The sequence below is a fragment of the Diadema antillarum genome, unplaced genomic scaffold, assembly GCF_040938485.1.
Source record: "Diadema antillarum isolate AM-2024a unplaced genomic scaffold, OU_Dant_1.0 seq00000839_RagTag, whole genome shotgun sequence".
NCBI classification, from domain to species: Eukaryota; Metazoa; Echinodermata; class Echinoidea; order Diadematoida; family Diadematidae; genus Diadema; species Diadema antillarum.
In genome coordinates, this window is record NW_027271715.1 from 293,072 (window position 1) to 311,767 (window position 18,696).

General features: G+C 37.3%; 1 protein-coding gene across 1 annotated transcript; it reads right to left on the bottom strand.

Annotated features, from left to right (window-relative positions):
* Window positions 1–4,654: 4,654 nt before the first annotated feature.
* On the bottom strand, window positions 4,655–15,946 carry LOC139740190 (exodeoxyribonuclease-like). The gene is made up of 10 exons (XM_071650774.1): window positions 15,818–15,946; window positions 14,950–15,015; window positions 13,811–13,881; window positions 13,204–13,261; window positions 11,577–11,775; window positions 10,969–11,040; window positions 9,278–9,308; window positions 8,020–8,132; window positions 6,655–6,838; window positions 4,655–6,061 (listed from the first exon to the last, which is right to left on the bottom strand). The coding sequence occupies exons 1-10, from the start codon at window positions 15,830–15,832 to the stop codon at window positions 5,944–5,946; spliced, it is 927 nt and encodes a 308-aa protein (XP_071506875.1). The 5' UTR covers window positions 15,833–15,946; the 3' UTR covers window positions 4,655–5,943.
* Window positions 15,947–18,696: the final 2,750 nt, after the last annotated feature.

Here is an 18,696-nt window from a genome sequence, read left to right on the forward strand (position 1 = left end):
AAATGAGACTAACATGGGGAATTTGAGAGTGTGTGCATTCCATTTGTAAAGTACCTGTATTGATTAAACCTATCAATACAGGAAGAAAAGATAAAGAATGGTTTGGATTGATTGTCTGTGTGTGTGTGTGTGTGTGTGTACATAGCCACTGTCGTTAAGTGGAATTGTAATTACATGTAAATCACCCACACTTTCGTCTATCATTCCAGGGGCCCATTTCATCAAGAGTTAGATTTATTTACGCCCAATATATCAAGCATAACTCGGAGAATTGCACATGCAATCAATACTGATCGTAAGTCTGTTTCAGAAAAAAGCAGATCAAGCATAAATTTTTTGAATGTCATCTATCATAATATCAACCTTTTAGTCTTTAGAAAACTGGCGTCTTTGGAGCAAGCCTTGTGAGAGTGACCACTGAACAAAATTTCATTATTTCAAGATTTTCCTTGATGCAGACTTTAATCTGTCATCAATCTACATAGACATGGCATGTCCATGCAGAACTCCAGCCAAGTTCAGAAACATACCAGGGCCCAATTTTATCAAAAGATATAACCGATTATAAATTTTCTTACCACACATAAGACTTACCATAAAAATCAACTACAGTACTGTATATAATCAAATGTAACTCTTCATAAAACAGGGCCCAGCAGGAGTTTTTGGTAGTGCATGTATGAGAGAATTTTTTTACCAGTAAAACTGTCATTATTCCCCTTATTTGACAAACAGGAAGTGCGGTGGAGTACTCAACTTCTCAGTACATGTACATGTGCCTGCTTCTAGGATTTGCAACCAAGCATCTCATACAGGCTACACACACATACACACAATTGTGGCACATAAATGCAGGCTACATTCAGTCGATGTTGCACAAGTTGAAAATTTGGCCAAGTGTGAAAAAAAAAAGTACAATTGTATACTGTACTTCTCAAAGTAAAACACGTACATGTTCATGTACAGTCAACTCTACCCAAGTAAAATCTTTTGAGACTGAAGAAGGTTTGACTTGAGAAAATTTGACTTACATGTATGAGGGGTCAAAAAACAAAATAAGATAAAGGACTGGGTTCTAGTACAGTAGGTACTGGCGACTTGATGCGATTACTAGTTTTTGAGTTGTGTAGATTTGACTGTACTGTAAGATACAATGTACATAGTGTAATTGCATGTATGTGTATCTCTCCTGCAAGCAAGTGGGGCTCAATGTGTTGTGACCATCTGTACAGTAGTCCTACATGTGCAATTTACGGGTGTCTGTCTTGGGGGTTTTGTCAGGAGAAAATTCTTGCAGTCTTAGCTACAGTATCTTTAACAGGGTTTGCTAGTCCCAAATTTGTATTGCGCTCTGACATCTAGCTTTTTGAGATGGTGTTATTTATACTAAGGGACTGTATGCCCTTAGAGTTGATGATAAAAACAGAAAGAGTAGACTGAAATTGTATTGGTACCTCTGTCATGACTGAACTCAGTGCAATATGCAGCGCCCAAAGGAATCACAAAGCAAGTCATAAGCACTGCGCCTCCTTTGGAATAAAATATGCTTCTCAGTACCTGTAGGACATCATGCCCCATTCTTAGTCCAAGGTGTATCTAAACGACGTAGAAATAACTTCAATCACTGTGAATCAAAGGTTACAAAACAATAGGAAATTTATTTCTACAATGTTTCAAAAACATTTCTACCTAGTGACATTTTTTTTTTCATAATCAACATAACACTTCTGTACATAGTCCCACTGACAATGATCAAGGTACACAAACAATAATTTTCATGTTTAGAACATAGACTTCGTCATATAGGGTTACACAGTCACATTAAAACAAGTCTCCAAAACCTCAACATGCACTAAATAGCCTAAAAGCAGACCGACAGACTGACAGTTGTATACAAGTAACAGTGAAACAAAACTGTAATGATTTAAGATATGACAGGAGAATCCTCTGCAAAATACAATGTGAATTCATTAAAAGCAGAAGTTCAAGATATCACCACCAGCTTAAAATGTATCTTTCATGTGTGGGTTGGTAGGCAGGTGGGCCACTTCATCGGGTGAATAACACCCTGTTCAGTACGATGAATGAATGAAGTGAGATCTTTTACGTGCATGGGTTGTGACTCTCTCACACACACGGGATCTCTATTTCATGTCCTATCCGAGGGACAGCGTTTTTGCCCCTTACTAGTAAGAGTGGAAGGAATGCTTGCACACAACATTGTTCAGCTGGACTCAGGAATCGAACCTGGGTCATTTGGATTGGGAGGCACACGAGGTACCCACTGAGCCAAATTACCCCCCATGTAAATGGACAATGCAAATCTAAGACACGATGTCAAAGTTTAGATTGAGTTTCAGGAAGTCCTTACTCTGCCCACGTGAGATGGTAACTGTGATGTCATGGATGCATCATACCGTTTCTTTTGCTTCTTTGTTTTGGGTTTTTTTACAGGTCATCAAGAAGTTCACATTTCACATTGAGCCAACTCTGTATACAAAGCATGCACAATGATTTGTCACCAACCACCTTATTAAAAAATACGGGGAATTGGTATTTTCATAGACTTTGGTGACATATCTAATGGAGAAGAGTGGATCAAGGGCAGTGCATTTACCAACTCATCAGGGTGGTGTACAGATTTCAATGAATTTGATTAGAATTTTCACACGACAGATATTTACAAGAATTGTCCATGTTTGTCCACATTTTTACAATTCATATGATTTTCTGACAATTGTGCCATGTTAATGATGACAAACTGCAATGTATCATTCCAAATGGAGAGTGAATCTCTAAAAGACTTAACATGACACCATCACCAGGCTAACAATCATTTCTAAGACTGAATTCTCATCTCTTCAATCATAATGAGAGGTGATTATTGTTGCTGCCATACCATCATTAGAAATGTCCACTGTCGTGCAACGAAAACTATGTATCCCCCAAATTGTGGCAAGGGCTAAGTCTCTGCCATTTAATCCTCATTTGACTATGATAAACATCTGTCAAGAAATGTGGCTGATTAGGGTACACACGAGCAGACCCTTAGAAAATCAAATTTTTTGTGAATAAAGACAGAGCAAGCTAAAGGGCACTATCACATAAAGTTACAGGCAGCTAGATTTTTACATGATGCACCTCCATACTAAACTTGGCAATAATCCGTCCAGAAACGTGGCCATTATTGCACACAAAATGTGACTTGTTGGCAGCTGTGGTGTACATGTATGTAACCCTGCTACATCCAAAGTATTTCCTCCAGTACACGTGCCAGGGGGTACAATTACAACAATCTTCTCAATTACAAGGACTAATGAGAGATGATCCATGAAGGCCGAGTACTGACTGGTGATGATCACTACTGGCTCTACATGAACTGAGAAAGAATCAGTCACATACAGCATGATGGCCGAGTCCGGTGGGTCTTTTTCCACTGGCCAATGTCCAGGTAAGGCTCTACAGCTTTATGACAAGTCGAAATCATCCAGTGGTACTGTGTCAATATTGCTCGATTGCTAATTTCTGTACATCAATGTCAATTTTACAAGACTGGTCACATGGGTGTAATATTCCAGACATAAAAAAAAGAGTAAAACACATGGATTCATGCCACTGCTACAACAAATTTGAAGTTGATAATATATTATCATAATCAAATAATATGTGTGTTAGCTTATATTATCTCAGTATTAAAGGGATGTACAGTCTTGGTGGAGATGAGAATTGGGCATTTAACTTTTTGCAAGATACCAAGAAAACACTTATGATACAGTACAGAGCATACCATTTAAAGAGGAATTCAAAGTTTATTTGATAAAAATCGGGTTTGGAATTACTGAAACATCCAAAACAAAGTAAAACAAAGCAATCCTAATAAAGTGTGGGTCCCACACTTTATTAGAATCCCTCTGTTTTGGGCATCTCAGCCATTTCATAACCAATTTTCATCAAATTAACGTTGAATTCCTCTTGGAATTACATGCTCTTTCATATTTCATAGGAGGTTTCTCATTATCTCACCCAAAAATGTTAAAAACCTGAGGTTAGGTCTCAACCAAAACTATACAAGCCCTTTAAGATACCTAACGCCCTAAAATTCATCACTCAACAAACCGCTCTCTTTGGTCACAGTGGAATTTTCCTCGGATGTGAATTGGTGCTGACCCCACATACTTGATGAAATCAGTGCAATTTCTTTGTCCCCAAGATCACCTTTTTTTAACACTGAGTTTCCCTCAGTAATTTGATGTAAACAAACTTTTTGTACATCACACGGTGCTTTGACAATAATATTCTGAAGTACTCTGCATTTATGGGGATGTGGGTTTTTAATGAATACATTTAGCTGAGACAGTCTGTAATCAAGACTATCCCAGTGATACACAGAATACATCCTTTACTTCAAACTGTCATTTTTATCATTAATTCGGATGCAATAATGCCCCAAAATAGAAATACAGTTGTATGTATGTAACTTGTGATCTTGAGTTTACAAGATGTGCAAACCATAAATACTTCATCATTTCCTTCCCAGACATGAGTTATCCAATGCAGTACTGATACAGATGGATTTCAGAAAAATACACAAACTTATCTTAATAGCTTTCTATAGTGTTTCATGTGAAGACTACTTTAAACAATGGCTCAAAAATCTAAACTGTGCATGCTACATAGAAGCAGCCATCTTTCAAACCTACATTGTATCTCCTGTTTTCTCACTCTAACAGGATAAAGATATCACTTCCACGTCACTGCTACATATCTGCAGAAGCAAAATAAACTGATTGTGGTCGATGTACCATGTCCCTCACCCTCATACCTTCCTACTTATTTACTAGCTGACATAAACTTTGTCCTCAAAGTATCCATGATAATGAGTATTCTTGAACACTTACTAAAACACCGAAGGATACAATGTCCCTAGTATAATTTCATTAAATCTGAAATAGCTAATATCCTGATTTTATTTTGTTTTTAGATCACATTAACTGTCTGCAATAAAGAGACAAATCATCTGCAAATTATCTAGAAAAGAAAAACAAAATTGCAGTTTGCATCTTGTTTCTGTCAATTTTATTTTTAAAATCACATGACAAAGCTATATTTACAATGTATTTTGTTTGACTGAACTTGACACAAAAATCCAAACCCAAGTACCCTAGCATCTGCTACAGCTTAAAGGAAACAAACCTATGCACCTACTCGTCACTGTCAGTCTAGTGCCAAAAACAAAGCAACAAAATGAGAGTTAGCCATATGAAATGAATTACAATCCATGCACTTAACTGTCCTTTTGCCCACATTAGAAGGGATCACTTTTCAAGAATAAAGATGGATTGGAGATGAGTTTTCTCTGTAGCATGAACACAATTTTGGGCCAATTATATGCAGACAAGTGTATCAAAATTAATCAAACTAATTTAAGAAGAATGCTCAGTCACTGAAATAATCTCTACTAGATTCCTGTCAGCACATTACAATTTGCTCTAAGATGTGGTACATGGCAAAATGTGAAATGTTTCACCTGAAAAGCAGAGTACCAATATCAAAGTTCACATTCACACAAACTTACAAAAGGTTTGGGTTTGGTTTTGCATACACAATGAAAAACAAATCTCCAATGATCAAAATCCCTGACCCTCCCAAACCTGAGACGATTAAATTACAACTGTATGTTTTTCCATACAGATCGAAGCCACAGCATGAGAATGCTGTAGTGAACAATCTGTAGTATCAATTTACTATACCTATGACAGTACTCTCAGCGGTTGGATAATTTAAATAGTGATGATGGTGGTGATGAGACAACGAGAAGGACAAAGTAACCATGGTAATGATGACAGGATGATGATGGTGAGTTGGATGACAGCCATGACTGGAAGATGGTGATGAGGAGGATCAAGTCGATGAGATACAGGTTGACTCATCGGTCAGTGAAGATCACATGGCCAGATAGACCACAATGGGACAGTGGTCACTCCCAAAAGTCTGTGTCCTCATGGCATGGTCACACAGTTTGGGTACTAAAGCCTTGGACACCACAGCATAGTCCAGTCGCCTGAGTAATTAAACCATAAAACAGTACAATCAGTGTTAATCAATTCCCACAACAATTGCAATGTGGGAATAAACATATTAACAAGATAACACACACACACACATCTACATACAACGACAAAGCCTCCAGCCAAATGACATAGAAGTGCTGCATGGATAACAATAATGGACAGACTTACACAAACAACATTCACTGACCTGAATTCACACACATACACACACACACACAAATCACAAAGAACAGCATACATACATGTATACTATGGGTTTCATTATGCTTCAGACAAAATGAAACAGTCATGCTATCAGCTGGTGACTTTCACTTTCTCTATACTACAGACGTAATGCAGGTGAAAAAAGAACTTGATGTTTCATGTGAGTAAATTCCGAGGACAATTGAACATAATGGCATGGTCTTTGTGTTGAGGAAAATAGACTCATGACTTGATGCCATTCTGTGACAGGTTAAAGGCAGCTACACATGATCCAACCATATAACTAGCCACTCTCCTCCAGTAAATTTAATCAGAAATAATATTCCACTGACATTTGTAAAGCTGAGGTCAACTTCTACCTCTTTTTGCTCCATCTTACCATCCCACATTCTTAGCTCGACAGTTTCCCATGTAGGTCCAAAAAGAGTAGGCATCTTTTCTGTCTGGGTAGAGATGTCGGAAGGAATCCACGAAGCCTTCATCTAGGAGATTGCTGAAACCTTCACGCTCCCTGTCAGAGAACCCTGGGGTCTTATTGCGGTTGCTCTTGGGGTTTTTCAGATCTAAAGAGGGAGACAGATTGGAATGATAAATGAAAAATTGATTTATTTCAGGGGTTATGCCTTCTGCTCCAAGACTGCATTGAAACTCAACATTCAATATCAAACATTTCAAGAAAAGTCACTGATATTGCTCACAAACTATTCCAATCACCTACCCCTTTTGAAGCATATTAAAGAGTTGTAGTAACAATGTTTTCATTTTATTTTATTTATTTATTTTTCCCCCTTTTTTTTACTTCATGCTAAGCAGGAAACATCTTGGAATTCCTTCAAGGCTTTCCATTACTTGGGTCGCAGAGATAGGAGAAAAGATAATCTCTTAGGCTTGGTATCACTAGGTGGTCTTGAAATAATGTACTAACAAACTTTGCCTTGAGAGTTTCTGGTTAAAACTATGGACATAGGTAACACCAATGCAATACTACACTATTCACTGAGGGAAAACCCGACATGAGGAGTACTTTTGGAGGCACCGAGGGCAATAGTTTTAACCAGAAACTCAAAATTAGGCCGAGGGCATTTGTTTTATATCCTGGATTTTTTTTTTTTTTAATATGCAGGGGGAATATGTGAGTTGAGAAAAAGTTTGGTTGAGGGATCCTACAGAGACTGTATGAAGAGATGCACAATGTCAGAATTGCTTTGTGATGTCACAATTGCTTTGCAATGTTACAAAGTTTTGTTAGAAATTACATTTCATAGAGGGTCAGTACAAAGCAGTGTGCAATGTTAGAATGGCTTTGTTCGAAATTGTTTTATTTCAGAGTGACAGTACAAAGCAGCATGCTATGTAAGAATTGCTTTGTGACATCACTTCACAAACAGTAACCTACTTGTATTTGGAAAATGTTGTCATAAATAGTGACATCATTTTCGAAATAGTACACCATGAAATGTGAGACAGGCCGTCATTCTGAAATAGCTGAAAATACATGATTATTATGATCATGTAAAGCTCTCTAAACCAATCACTAGGGGATTGATTTTTGTATCCAAAATATGATTTTCACTGTGCTTTGTTTTATGTATCAAGGTTATATTAGAGCTGACTTGTGATGGCTCATTCAAGTCAGAAAAAGAAAAATGTCATAAGTTGGATGCTTCATGAAGTCTCTCATTCAAAATTCAGTAATACTGTCTCCACAAACAACCTGTTGGTACAAACTACAGAGTTTTCTTACCAATTTCCTCATGAGCGACATTCATATCCCCACAGAGGATGACTGGTTTCTTCTCGTCAAGTTTTTTGAGATATTTGAGGAAATCCTTGTCCCACTGCTCCCTGTAATCCAACCTATAGACAGCAGTGGACACATTACATCACTATTCAGGATAAACTGGCAAATCATACTACATTTCATTTCATACCACAAAGAACATTCCCTATAAAGTCATTTATGTAAAAAGTAGACACATGGCATTGATATCAATTCTACACTAAACTATGTGTAATCACATAAAACATGCATTTAGCATACAATGTCACTTTGTTACCTTGAATAAAAAACAGATTCAAGAAGGGCCTATTAAAGGTAACTAGTTCTAAAAAAGGAAAAAATACATATTTACGGAATAAAAGAATATTTCACCAAATTTCTTCCTTTTCTTCATTAACATCTGTAATTCACAGCTATTAAAGAATGTTTATGTTCAGAAATTTGACAAGAAGTCTGAATACACAAGATTACACTGTGTATGTCATGTCAACTGCACAAAGAAATCACAAAATTCATCTAGTCAAATTTCATACAAACAAAACATAAATTTAAATACATAATATACACATACAATTATCAGCATCTTTTTATAAAACCTGGAAAGAACATTCTTTATGGGGTAAAATATTTGTTTTTAACAAAGGTATGTATTCCACCATTTTTTCTTCTGTTGGTTTGTAAATGGACATCTGTCTTTCATCTAACTGATGGCATCTGACTGTATCCTGCACGCAGAAAATTTTGTCTTATCTATATTTCTTTGGTGTAACCCTTTATTACTACAAATAGTGCGTATTTCTATGTTGATTTCTTGCAAATGAAATGGGTTGAATGAGATTTGTTGGGGAGCTTTACAAAAGTATAGATAAAATCAAACTATCCAAGGAAGAGATTTGACATTCAGTGACTTTATCAGGATTTTTCAGATATATACACAGAAATACACTAATAAATAGTATGAAGATCATTGATGAGGTCCAGTGTATTTGTCCAAAGGGTCTTTGTCAAATGGAGAGCTATCACCCAGCCACATTACATAGATAAGATGCCACTCATGTGTTGAACATGTTTTTCTTGCATGTTTTCAGTTTTGATGCAGGGTGTAAGTAAGGTTTTTGCACCGAAAGAGGAAAAACAAATATCAAGTGTCAAGTGACATCATGTGTGGACACCAAACCTATCTCTTTATCATGATATGTGTATGTGTTAATTAATAACTCACCTTACAAGCTTTCTTCCAGAATTGGGTACATCTGCAACAGTAAAATGACAATAAAGGAAAATTTGGAGAGTCATAAACACATCAAACAAGAGTGATGGAACACTAGCTCTCTTCTTCAAACACATCTTGTATGGAATAAACACATCATGTACAGAGTACACTCAGCTCTGATCAAAACCCATTCAAGATGGACTGATTTTCCTAAAACATGTATTTCTCACTTATCCCTGCCAAGAATACTAACGACAAGTCTTAGACGGATTAAACTAATCAACCTGCCAACATAGTCAATCCTCCTCTACAAGTACATCTCAAACTTTAACCACGTTAGTCTTCTTTTGTCTTTCTTCTTCTTTCTCTTAATTGCACTCTGACTCAGTAATACAAATTAGGCTTCATTTAAGGACTTTTCTTCAGTCTAATGGAATTAAAGGTAATATAAAGTTTTGGTACCTCAAAAGTTTCCCTGAATTTCCTGTTTCAGGTTAAAGTACCTTTCATATAACTAACACTGTGAGACTTACTCGCCCCAAAGTGCTCTCATGTCTTAGTAATCATGCAATTAACTGCGACCAGCAGCCCCATGCACATAGCGTAATGGGGCTGCGCATTGTAGCATTCAGGATCATGACAGACTAGTATCGCGGGTAAATATCAACCTAATATCCAAAAATTTCTTCAATTTGAAGACTCACCAGTTAAGTTGAAATATTGAAAACAGGCTTCGGGCAACGTTTGGTTCTGCCAATACTCCCTTTCTGTTCAAATTGATGACTGAATGTGACTCGGTCGAGAGGACCTTGGGAGAGCTACACTGAATTGACGGTCAGCGCATACGCACACATCACATGCGCACAAATTTCAAATCCATGAAGATGTCTGTATGCGCATGCGCTGGCCGTCGATTCAGTGTAGCTCTCCCAAGGTCCTCTCGACCGAGTCACATTCAGTCATCAATTCGAACAGAAAGGGACTATTGGCAGAACCAAACGTTGCCTGAAGCCTGTTTTCAATACTTCAACTTAACTGGTAAGTCTTCAAATTGAAGAAATTTTTGGATTTTAAGTTGATATTTACCCGCAATACTATAGTCTGTCATGATCCTGAATGCTACTATGCGCAGCCCCATTTAGTTATGCGTATGGGGCTGCTGGTCGCAGTTATCATGCATGCAGTAATGGTTTCGTACAATACGTGTACTGTATATTGATTCTCGCGGTACCGCAGTACCGCGACGGCTCTGGTACGAAACCATTAATATTGCATGATTACTAAGACATGAGAGCACTTTGGGGCGAGTAAGTCTCACAGTGTTAGTTATATGAAAGGTACTTTAACCTGAAACACAAACTAAGACAAGGAAATTCAGGGAAACTTTTGAGGTACCAAAACTTTATATTATCTTTAAGCTATGATGGGTTGACTGCATGAAACATTTCTTTATAACCACTCTCACTGTATTCAATTATCAAACATTCATTATCATATAACACAAGAATCAATGAAACCCCTACACAAATACACTTTTTAAGCATAGTCATGAGGTTTAAAAAGATCACTCATGCAAGGTATTAAGATCATAGCAATATCAATGCAATAATCACAATAACTGTAGTTTGTTTGTGTCAAAAAATTATAAGCAAATGTACTGTAGTCTACATTCAAGGAAGAGTGATTGCTACAAAACTTACAGACACCAACGAAGTAGAAGGAATCAAACTCTGCAGTAATCAAACGACCTTCCTTGTCATGCTCCTCAACACCTGGGAAGGGAGGAAAAAAACAACTCAAAGTTTGTTGAACTATTTTCAGAATGATTACAAGCGAAGTACTTAAATCACAGTACTAATGACTTTTCAATCTAAAATATACTTTGGGCACAACAACAAGCACACAGATAACATGACTGATTAACAAACAGCCAACATATGACACACCATATGCTGAATGATTTGATATGTTGAACAAGGTTTTACACTTTCATTCTCTCCAGTCATGTACACTGCACTGACAACCGCAATTTTATCAAAGAGAATCAAACATTTTTGCAAGGAAATACATCAATTTCAACTAATCAAAATATAACTAGAAAGGTAGCACTTTTACAATATATGGCATGTCATTTCTTTTCTTCTGCTGAAGTTGAAAGTTGAAAGGTTCATGGTAACTATTAAACCTCAGGTGAGTCACAGCACAAATGTACCTTACAGTATTAACTCCAGATGACAGAATGATGAGAAATAGAGAAATGGAAACTTCTGTGAGGTGAAAACAAAACAGTCAGTTATTTTTAGCTCACCCATGCCCTTTGTGACAGAGAGTGGTTTCTTCTTGGAGTAGACTGCCACACCAGAGTAACCTGCCTTCTCAGCTGCATTATAGGTAACATGGTAACCTTCAATGTCTGCTTCAGGGGGTGGCTTATTAGCATCAATCTTGGTTTCTTGGGCTAGGAAGATGTCTGGGGACTCCTTGACTACGTAGTCAATACCTCCTTTCTGGAATCAAATGGAATGAAGACAAAACAGGGTCTTGTTTAAAATACAAAGCTTTACTGATAGAGAAGAGAAAAAGAACAGCAACAATAGAAAGATGTATAATACAGTAGCTAGCATGTCTCACTACAGGGCTGCAAGCTACATAGGAGCTTCGACACCTGAAATGGATAGTTCTTGCTCGAGGTCAATTTTTCATGAAAAGTTGCCCTATTAAAAATTCAGAGATTTGCACATGAAGAGTAAAAGGGAAATTCTACCAAAATAATGACACCATTTCAGAAGACTCCAACCCCAAGCACCTTCTGATCAGGAGATTCTCCTGCCTGAACCCCTAGCAAATGGGAGACTCCAACTTGATGTGCGCGAAGCGCAAAGTCCCTTGCGGCCGGGGTCCAGCTCTACGGTTCTAGATGTTATCTCATGCTATCTAAGGCTTATTTTTCGAAATACAATGACACTAAGTAAGAAATCATTTCAAGCGGGAGAACAGGAGATTGTGCAAAATTGGGCTTTCGGCAGGAGATCTCCCGCCGAAAACGGGAGAGTTGGAGTCTCTGCTTTTCTACTACACTGCTCCCATTGTCTGACCAATTATTGTGTAACCTTGAATCTAGTCTCTTATTTGATATACAAATGTACCATTAAGTTTATCTTACAAATAGCAGTTTTACAAATTGACACAGTTCCCAAAGCACTCAGATGTCAAACTCTTGGCCACAGCAATACACTGCTGTAAGGATCTCTGATGACTACATCAAATTGATCTAGAACAGTGTGTTAGATTCATCTATCACAAAATTTGCCTCTGATCTCTCAACTTTGACAAAATTGACAAAAATAGAAAGCCTCAAAGTAGCCTTCTACTACACTGATTCAAATAAAATCTATAACATGCTGCCAAAATCACCGCTAGACATTTTTGCATTCTTTGTATGCCTTTGATATTGTTCATTTGATTTAGAATCCATTTGAATTAATCTTTAAATTGTACATCTCACAAACACACATCTCAGTAAAATACCTCACTTCATTCTCAAGCTTTATCACACAAAGATGGACAAGAATACACAATGACAGAGAATCAGAATGTCTGTGGAACCACAAAATGGCAGAACCACATTGATCAAAGTCTTGACTTTGTGATTTAGTCACACATGCTTAACTACTGGATAGTTTGTCACTCAACATTATTTTTCAATACTACAAGAAAGCAGTATGTTGAAAGCAAACTTAAAGTTTAACACAGGCTTGCTGGAAGAGTGTGATGGCTGTCTTGTGTGTGTTCTGACTCAGTAAATTCTACTAATGCACTTACATTGTCTCTTAAACACCCATCAACACTTTTGTAAAAAAAAAATAATAATAATAAATCTTAGTACAGGACATACTTCAATTCATTAATCTGTTAGAGTTCCAGAAAGCTCTCACCTTTATCCAGGCCTTCATTCCACCAATGTTCCAAGCAGAAATTTTCAGGTTGTATGCTCTGATAGAGGAAGAAAAAAAGATATAAAATTGATCAAGACTACTGGATAATCACAAACACTGACATCCCACTTCCCTTCACAACACACTATTTTCCAGACAAAGCCCTCTCCTGCCGAGGAAGGAGAGTTGATAAACGCACCCTTTCATAAAAGGCTTTCCTAAAGGGCTTTCAAAACAGCTTTGCATTTATCAACTCGTAAAAATTCCTTGAAAGCTGTTTGGATAACCTGTTTCTGCCGAGTTTTGATAAACGCAGCCTTGGTCTTGTATCTTTTTAAAGCAGAACTGGCTGCATGTTGATTCCACAAATAATAGCCAATGAATGAAAAAAAAATATCAATAGCAGGAGTTACGATACTGAAGTAGTTAGAATTGAAATCAAAGCATAGAACTCTTTGAATGATGTTTTTAATGACAAAGTGACATTAATGAGGAACAAAGTGTTGCTATTGTTTTTTTTTACTTCAATGACATAACAAAATTACATGTAGGTAGTTCAGTGAATTAATTCCTATCAAAAAGTTGTTACTGATCAAGTTGAACTCACTGTCCAGTCTCAGATTTCTTCTCTGTGGTGTAGACTTCTTCCTTGGTTTCCTCCTCACCTGTAGCTGTCTCCTGTTGACATCAAACAAACCAGTCACATCAACAATGTTTCTCATTACATCAACACATAGCTTAGCATGACATGGCAAAAAGGAGCTTCTTAATTTCTTCTACTGTTTGCAGATTACAATCATTAAGCATTTCACATGTCAAGTTTTGTTGGTTGGAGTCTTGTGTTTGCATTTCTATGCAATATTCTAACATTTAGCTGCCAGAATATCAAGCACTGTAAAGGACAAGTCCACCTTCATATACATACACTGTAAGGATTGAGAGAATGCAGCAATATTAGTAGAACACATCAGTGAAAGTTTGAAGAAAATCGGACAATCCGTTCAAAAGTTACGAATATTTTAAGCATCTGCGCAGTCACTCCTGGAAGAGAAGACTACTGCAGTGTATGATGTCACATGCGTACAACTATAAAAGGAAAATAAAAAGAGAATTTCACAAAACTTTACTTTTTGAATAAAGTGTACATTTCTTCGACTTGCTACTGACATATGTTAAGGGTAATATTATTCCCCCTGCCTTCTGAAAGAGAGAAGTGGAGTGTTCTTTTGTTATGGGAGAAAATGGAAATATGTTGAATTTTCTTTATTCTTTCTTTATATCGTTGTACTCATGTGACATCACAAGCTATAGTAGTCTTTTCATCCAGCCGTGACTGAGCAGAAACTTCAAAATTTCATAACTTTTTAACGGATTGTCCGATTTTGCTCAAACTCTCACTGATGTGTTGTACTAATATTGCTGCATTCATTCAACCCACATGTCTATGAAGGTGAACTTGTCCTTTAAGTAGAATCTTTCGCAGAGTGGAAATTTTCGTGAATTTTGCATAACCAGACATCAGCGCGAAAATAAAAGCATGTGAATATACTTGCATGCCATATGTTCCTGTAGTTAATGCCCCGACTCCGCAGGAAATAAAAACACATGAAATTCATCTTGCCCGGCCGAGTGCGAAAAACTACTCGCTCGAAAATATCCACTTTTACAGTAGACAACCTATGACTTTACTATGCCAATTTTGAATGGTTTAATTGGTTTACTGTGCTATTACAACAATGTCATTACCTCTGGTGCTGTTTCCTTGGCAACCTTCTTGGCTGGTTCATCCTCCGCTCCTCCATCGGTGTTTGCCTGCACACACGTACACACCAGACATAAAAAATTATGTATATTTGTGTAAATCAAAACGAATGTCAACATGCATTCGATTGAGATTCATTCCCATCAAAGAAGGGGGGAGGAGTACCATTGACCCTTAATCAAACTATTAGTATTTAAACTCAAGCCATGAGCACTACCCTTGACCGACAACCTCCCCCCCCCCCTTTTTTTTTCTTTAATGTGTGTGTGTGTGTGTGTGTGTGTGTGTGTGTGTGTTTGGAGCCTACTGCACACACAAACACAGACCCTGGACACACACTCCAAGAACGTTCTGCTACGGTGGAGAGGCCCAAGGGTCATCATAGTGATTTTGATTGTTTTTTTCCAACCCGGCTCCTTAGGGAAGCTCAACAGGGAAAGCCTGACGGCAGCGCCCCTGCGCCACTTCGCGCCACCTGTTGGTAGATGACCTCGTCGACGACATGAATGACTTCACTGCACGAATCATCGGCTAGTTTAGTTTATCCAACATGCTACAGCTTTTAACAACAGGAACAACACCTTCAATCCCAGGTTCAAGGTTCATTTTTGTGACGAGCATACTACTAGACTTCTAGCTCGTTGTAGATTTAGGCCTAGTGCATCGCATCCCACAGCGAATGCAGCTAGCAGCGAGTGCTTTACACGCCAGACAATGCAATACATTCCGCACGAAACCATACAGCAAGCTGCTACGGACGAGGCGAAGAGCATCGTCAACACAGTGACGAATATAAAAATGTGTAACGTTCTAGAATAAGCAAAATTCTTTTTTACGCAGCAAGGGTCTTACCTTTCTTCTCGGCATGATGATACCTTTTCTATGATACCTGCCTCTCACGTATGAATTGTTGTTAGGAATGAAATGGAGAGCATGAACGAGATCTTGATTTAAATAACGTGCGTTGAGACAAAGAATTCTTGTCGCTGCATGTCTGATCATTGGGCTGTGTGTGCATGCGATATACTAAGTACGCGACGCGAGTGTGATTGCTTCATATCTGAGCTGTGTGTATTATTATGTACGAAGCGGCTAGCGTAGCACGTGCCGCTATTTGTTACACACCGTTTGAGAAATTGACTAGTCTTAAATTAAACTTTGAATACAAATATCAATTAAAAATCTTTTTAAAAAAATAAATTTTCATTTTATCACGCAAAACATATTTTTGCTTTTGAAATAAAAATACTTTGCTGAGTTATTGATATTCTAAATTTCCAAAAAAGGTAGCAAATACGAATTATTTATCGGAAAATCATACGGATTTTCTAAGTATTCCCAGGGACTTTCTTTACTGATGTGTGTTACGAAAAATAAATAACTTAAAACTAAATTCATCAGGGGGGTGTTTCATCAACGCTTGTCAGCGCCGACAACTGTCAGCGCTGACCAATTTCAGCAAGGTCCTTGGTTTTGATTGGCTGAGATGCTCTGGTCACTGACTGTTACTATGATGATTCAAGTTATCAGCGCCGACAAACGTTGATGGATAACATTGACATTGATATGAGCAATATATGAATAGTATGCAATCTTTGGAGGAAATATTTTAAACTGACAGTATGATTCAGTTTCATTAATTTAAACATTAATTTTTCAGCCAGGATTCAGATTTTGCCATCTTTTCGGTTACAGCTCGTCATTCCGAAGGTTCGTTATTCCAGGGAGGTTTTGTCTCACCTCCCTGATTATTCCGAAGGCTCTTGAACAGTCCGAAGATTCATTATTCCGAAGGTTCGTTATTCCGAAGGTTCGTTATTCCGAATTTCATTTTCGGATCAACAAATCTTCGGAATAACGAACCTTCGGAATAACGACACAAATGTTCGGATTAACGGACCCTTTATCATTTTCGGATTAACGAACCACTAGGTATAGGGAATTTGTGTGTTTCGGATTAACGAACCTTCGGAATAGCGAACCTTCGGAATAACGAACAGCACCCATATTTTCACCCGCTGTACAAAAGTCAGTTGGTGTATAATGTGTGTAGGTGACACCCAGTCAATGGTCCCGGAAAATGACCAGGATTTGAACGCTCTATTATTCATTCATGAGGAATTCCACTATCACAGCTGTAGTCTTTATTCATTCTGAAATGTGGTGTACGCAAGCACATGGAAACATGTGCTTACTTTTTTTTTCCATGTGCGTGCATTTCACCATTTGCTAGGAATTCAAACTAGCACTTAGCAGTGCCCAGGGCAATCCATCATGAATAATACTGATAAAGCATTCATGTATGATAGCAGAGCTCTGAACAGGTGGTATCCAGAATCCAGGTCCATTGTTCAGGGTCATTGCAAGTACACACTCACATACACATCATTACAAAAGTTCAGGTTTTGTACAGAGGGTTAAAATTTGGCCGAAATCTGGAACCTAACTTTGAAATCAATCATTGATTTCATGAAACTGATATAGGTTTTCATATTCAAATCACCTCCAACTAAATTGTACACTATTCAGCTATCACTAATATCAATGACAGTTTTATCTGATATAGTTTTCGAGCTATTAACATCAAAAGTGGAAAATGTTTTTTTTTGTAACACCTATCAAGTACAAATGTGGATGTGTTCTGCGTTTGATGCAGATGGAAATCTGTGTGTACATGCGTGTGTGTGTATTCAAAGGAGGGAAGTGTGCGGAGGCTTGAACGTGTTTGGATGTTTATACGGTGACAATAAAAAAAACCGAGTAACACACAAATTGTATAATTGGTGGGGGAATTCCACAGGTGCATTGTACCTTTGATGCCGGGTTTGATGCCGCCGTCTTGCTGAGCGATCTGAAGATTCATTTTGAGCGTTGACATAATGTTGGCTATATTTTGCTTGTTCATTCAAATTTTCGACGAATACATACGTCTTCCTCAGGGTCGACAATGACAATTATGATTATCCTGATTATGATTATCATTATGATTACACAATCTTAATTGTCATTGTCGACCCTGAGGAAGACGTATGTATTCGTCGAAAATTTGGTCTGAATGAATACCACTGTTGGACTAAAATGCATTACCACCCTACTTCGTCATCTTTTATAATTATATATATATATATATATATATATATATATATATATATATATATATATATATATATATATATTGTAGTTGTTCCGCGTATTGGCAGTACTAGAAATAGCAATAACAAAGTCACAACAGAGGAATGCAGGGAATGCATTAATAGCCAATCTTGATTTCATGAATAATCCGAATTTTCGAGGATCCTTCCTCTTCTTCAGGGATGACAGTGCGGATATTCACAATGATTATAAAGAGTCATTGTGAATTATCTTAATAATCATTGTGAATATTCGCACTGTCATCCCTGAAGAAGAGGAAGGATCCCCGAAAATTCGGATTGTTCATTAAATCAAGATTGGCTATTAATGCAATCCCTGCATTCCTCTGTTGTGACTTTATTATTGCTATATATATATATATATATATATATATATATATATATATATATATATATTTACATTAACCGTTAGAACTATCAGTAACCAATCCTCAGACGTCCCCGGAAAATATTAATACGCATGCTCTTACACAAAAATAAAGAACATCAGACAGGACATTTCACTCCAACATGATTTAATTCAATACTCTAGCATTCAGAAAAAATAGTTACAATTTCATTTCAGAAATTTTTAGGCAT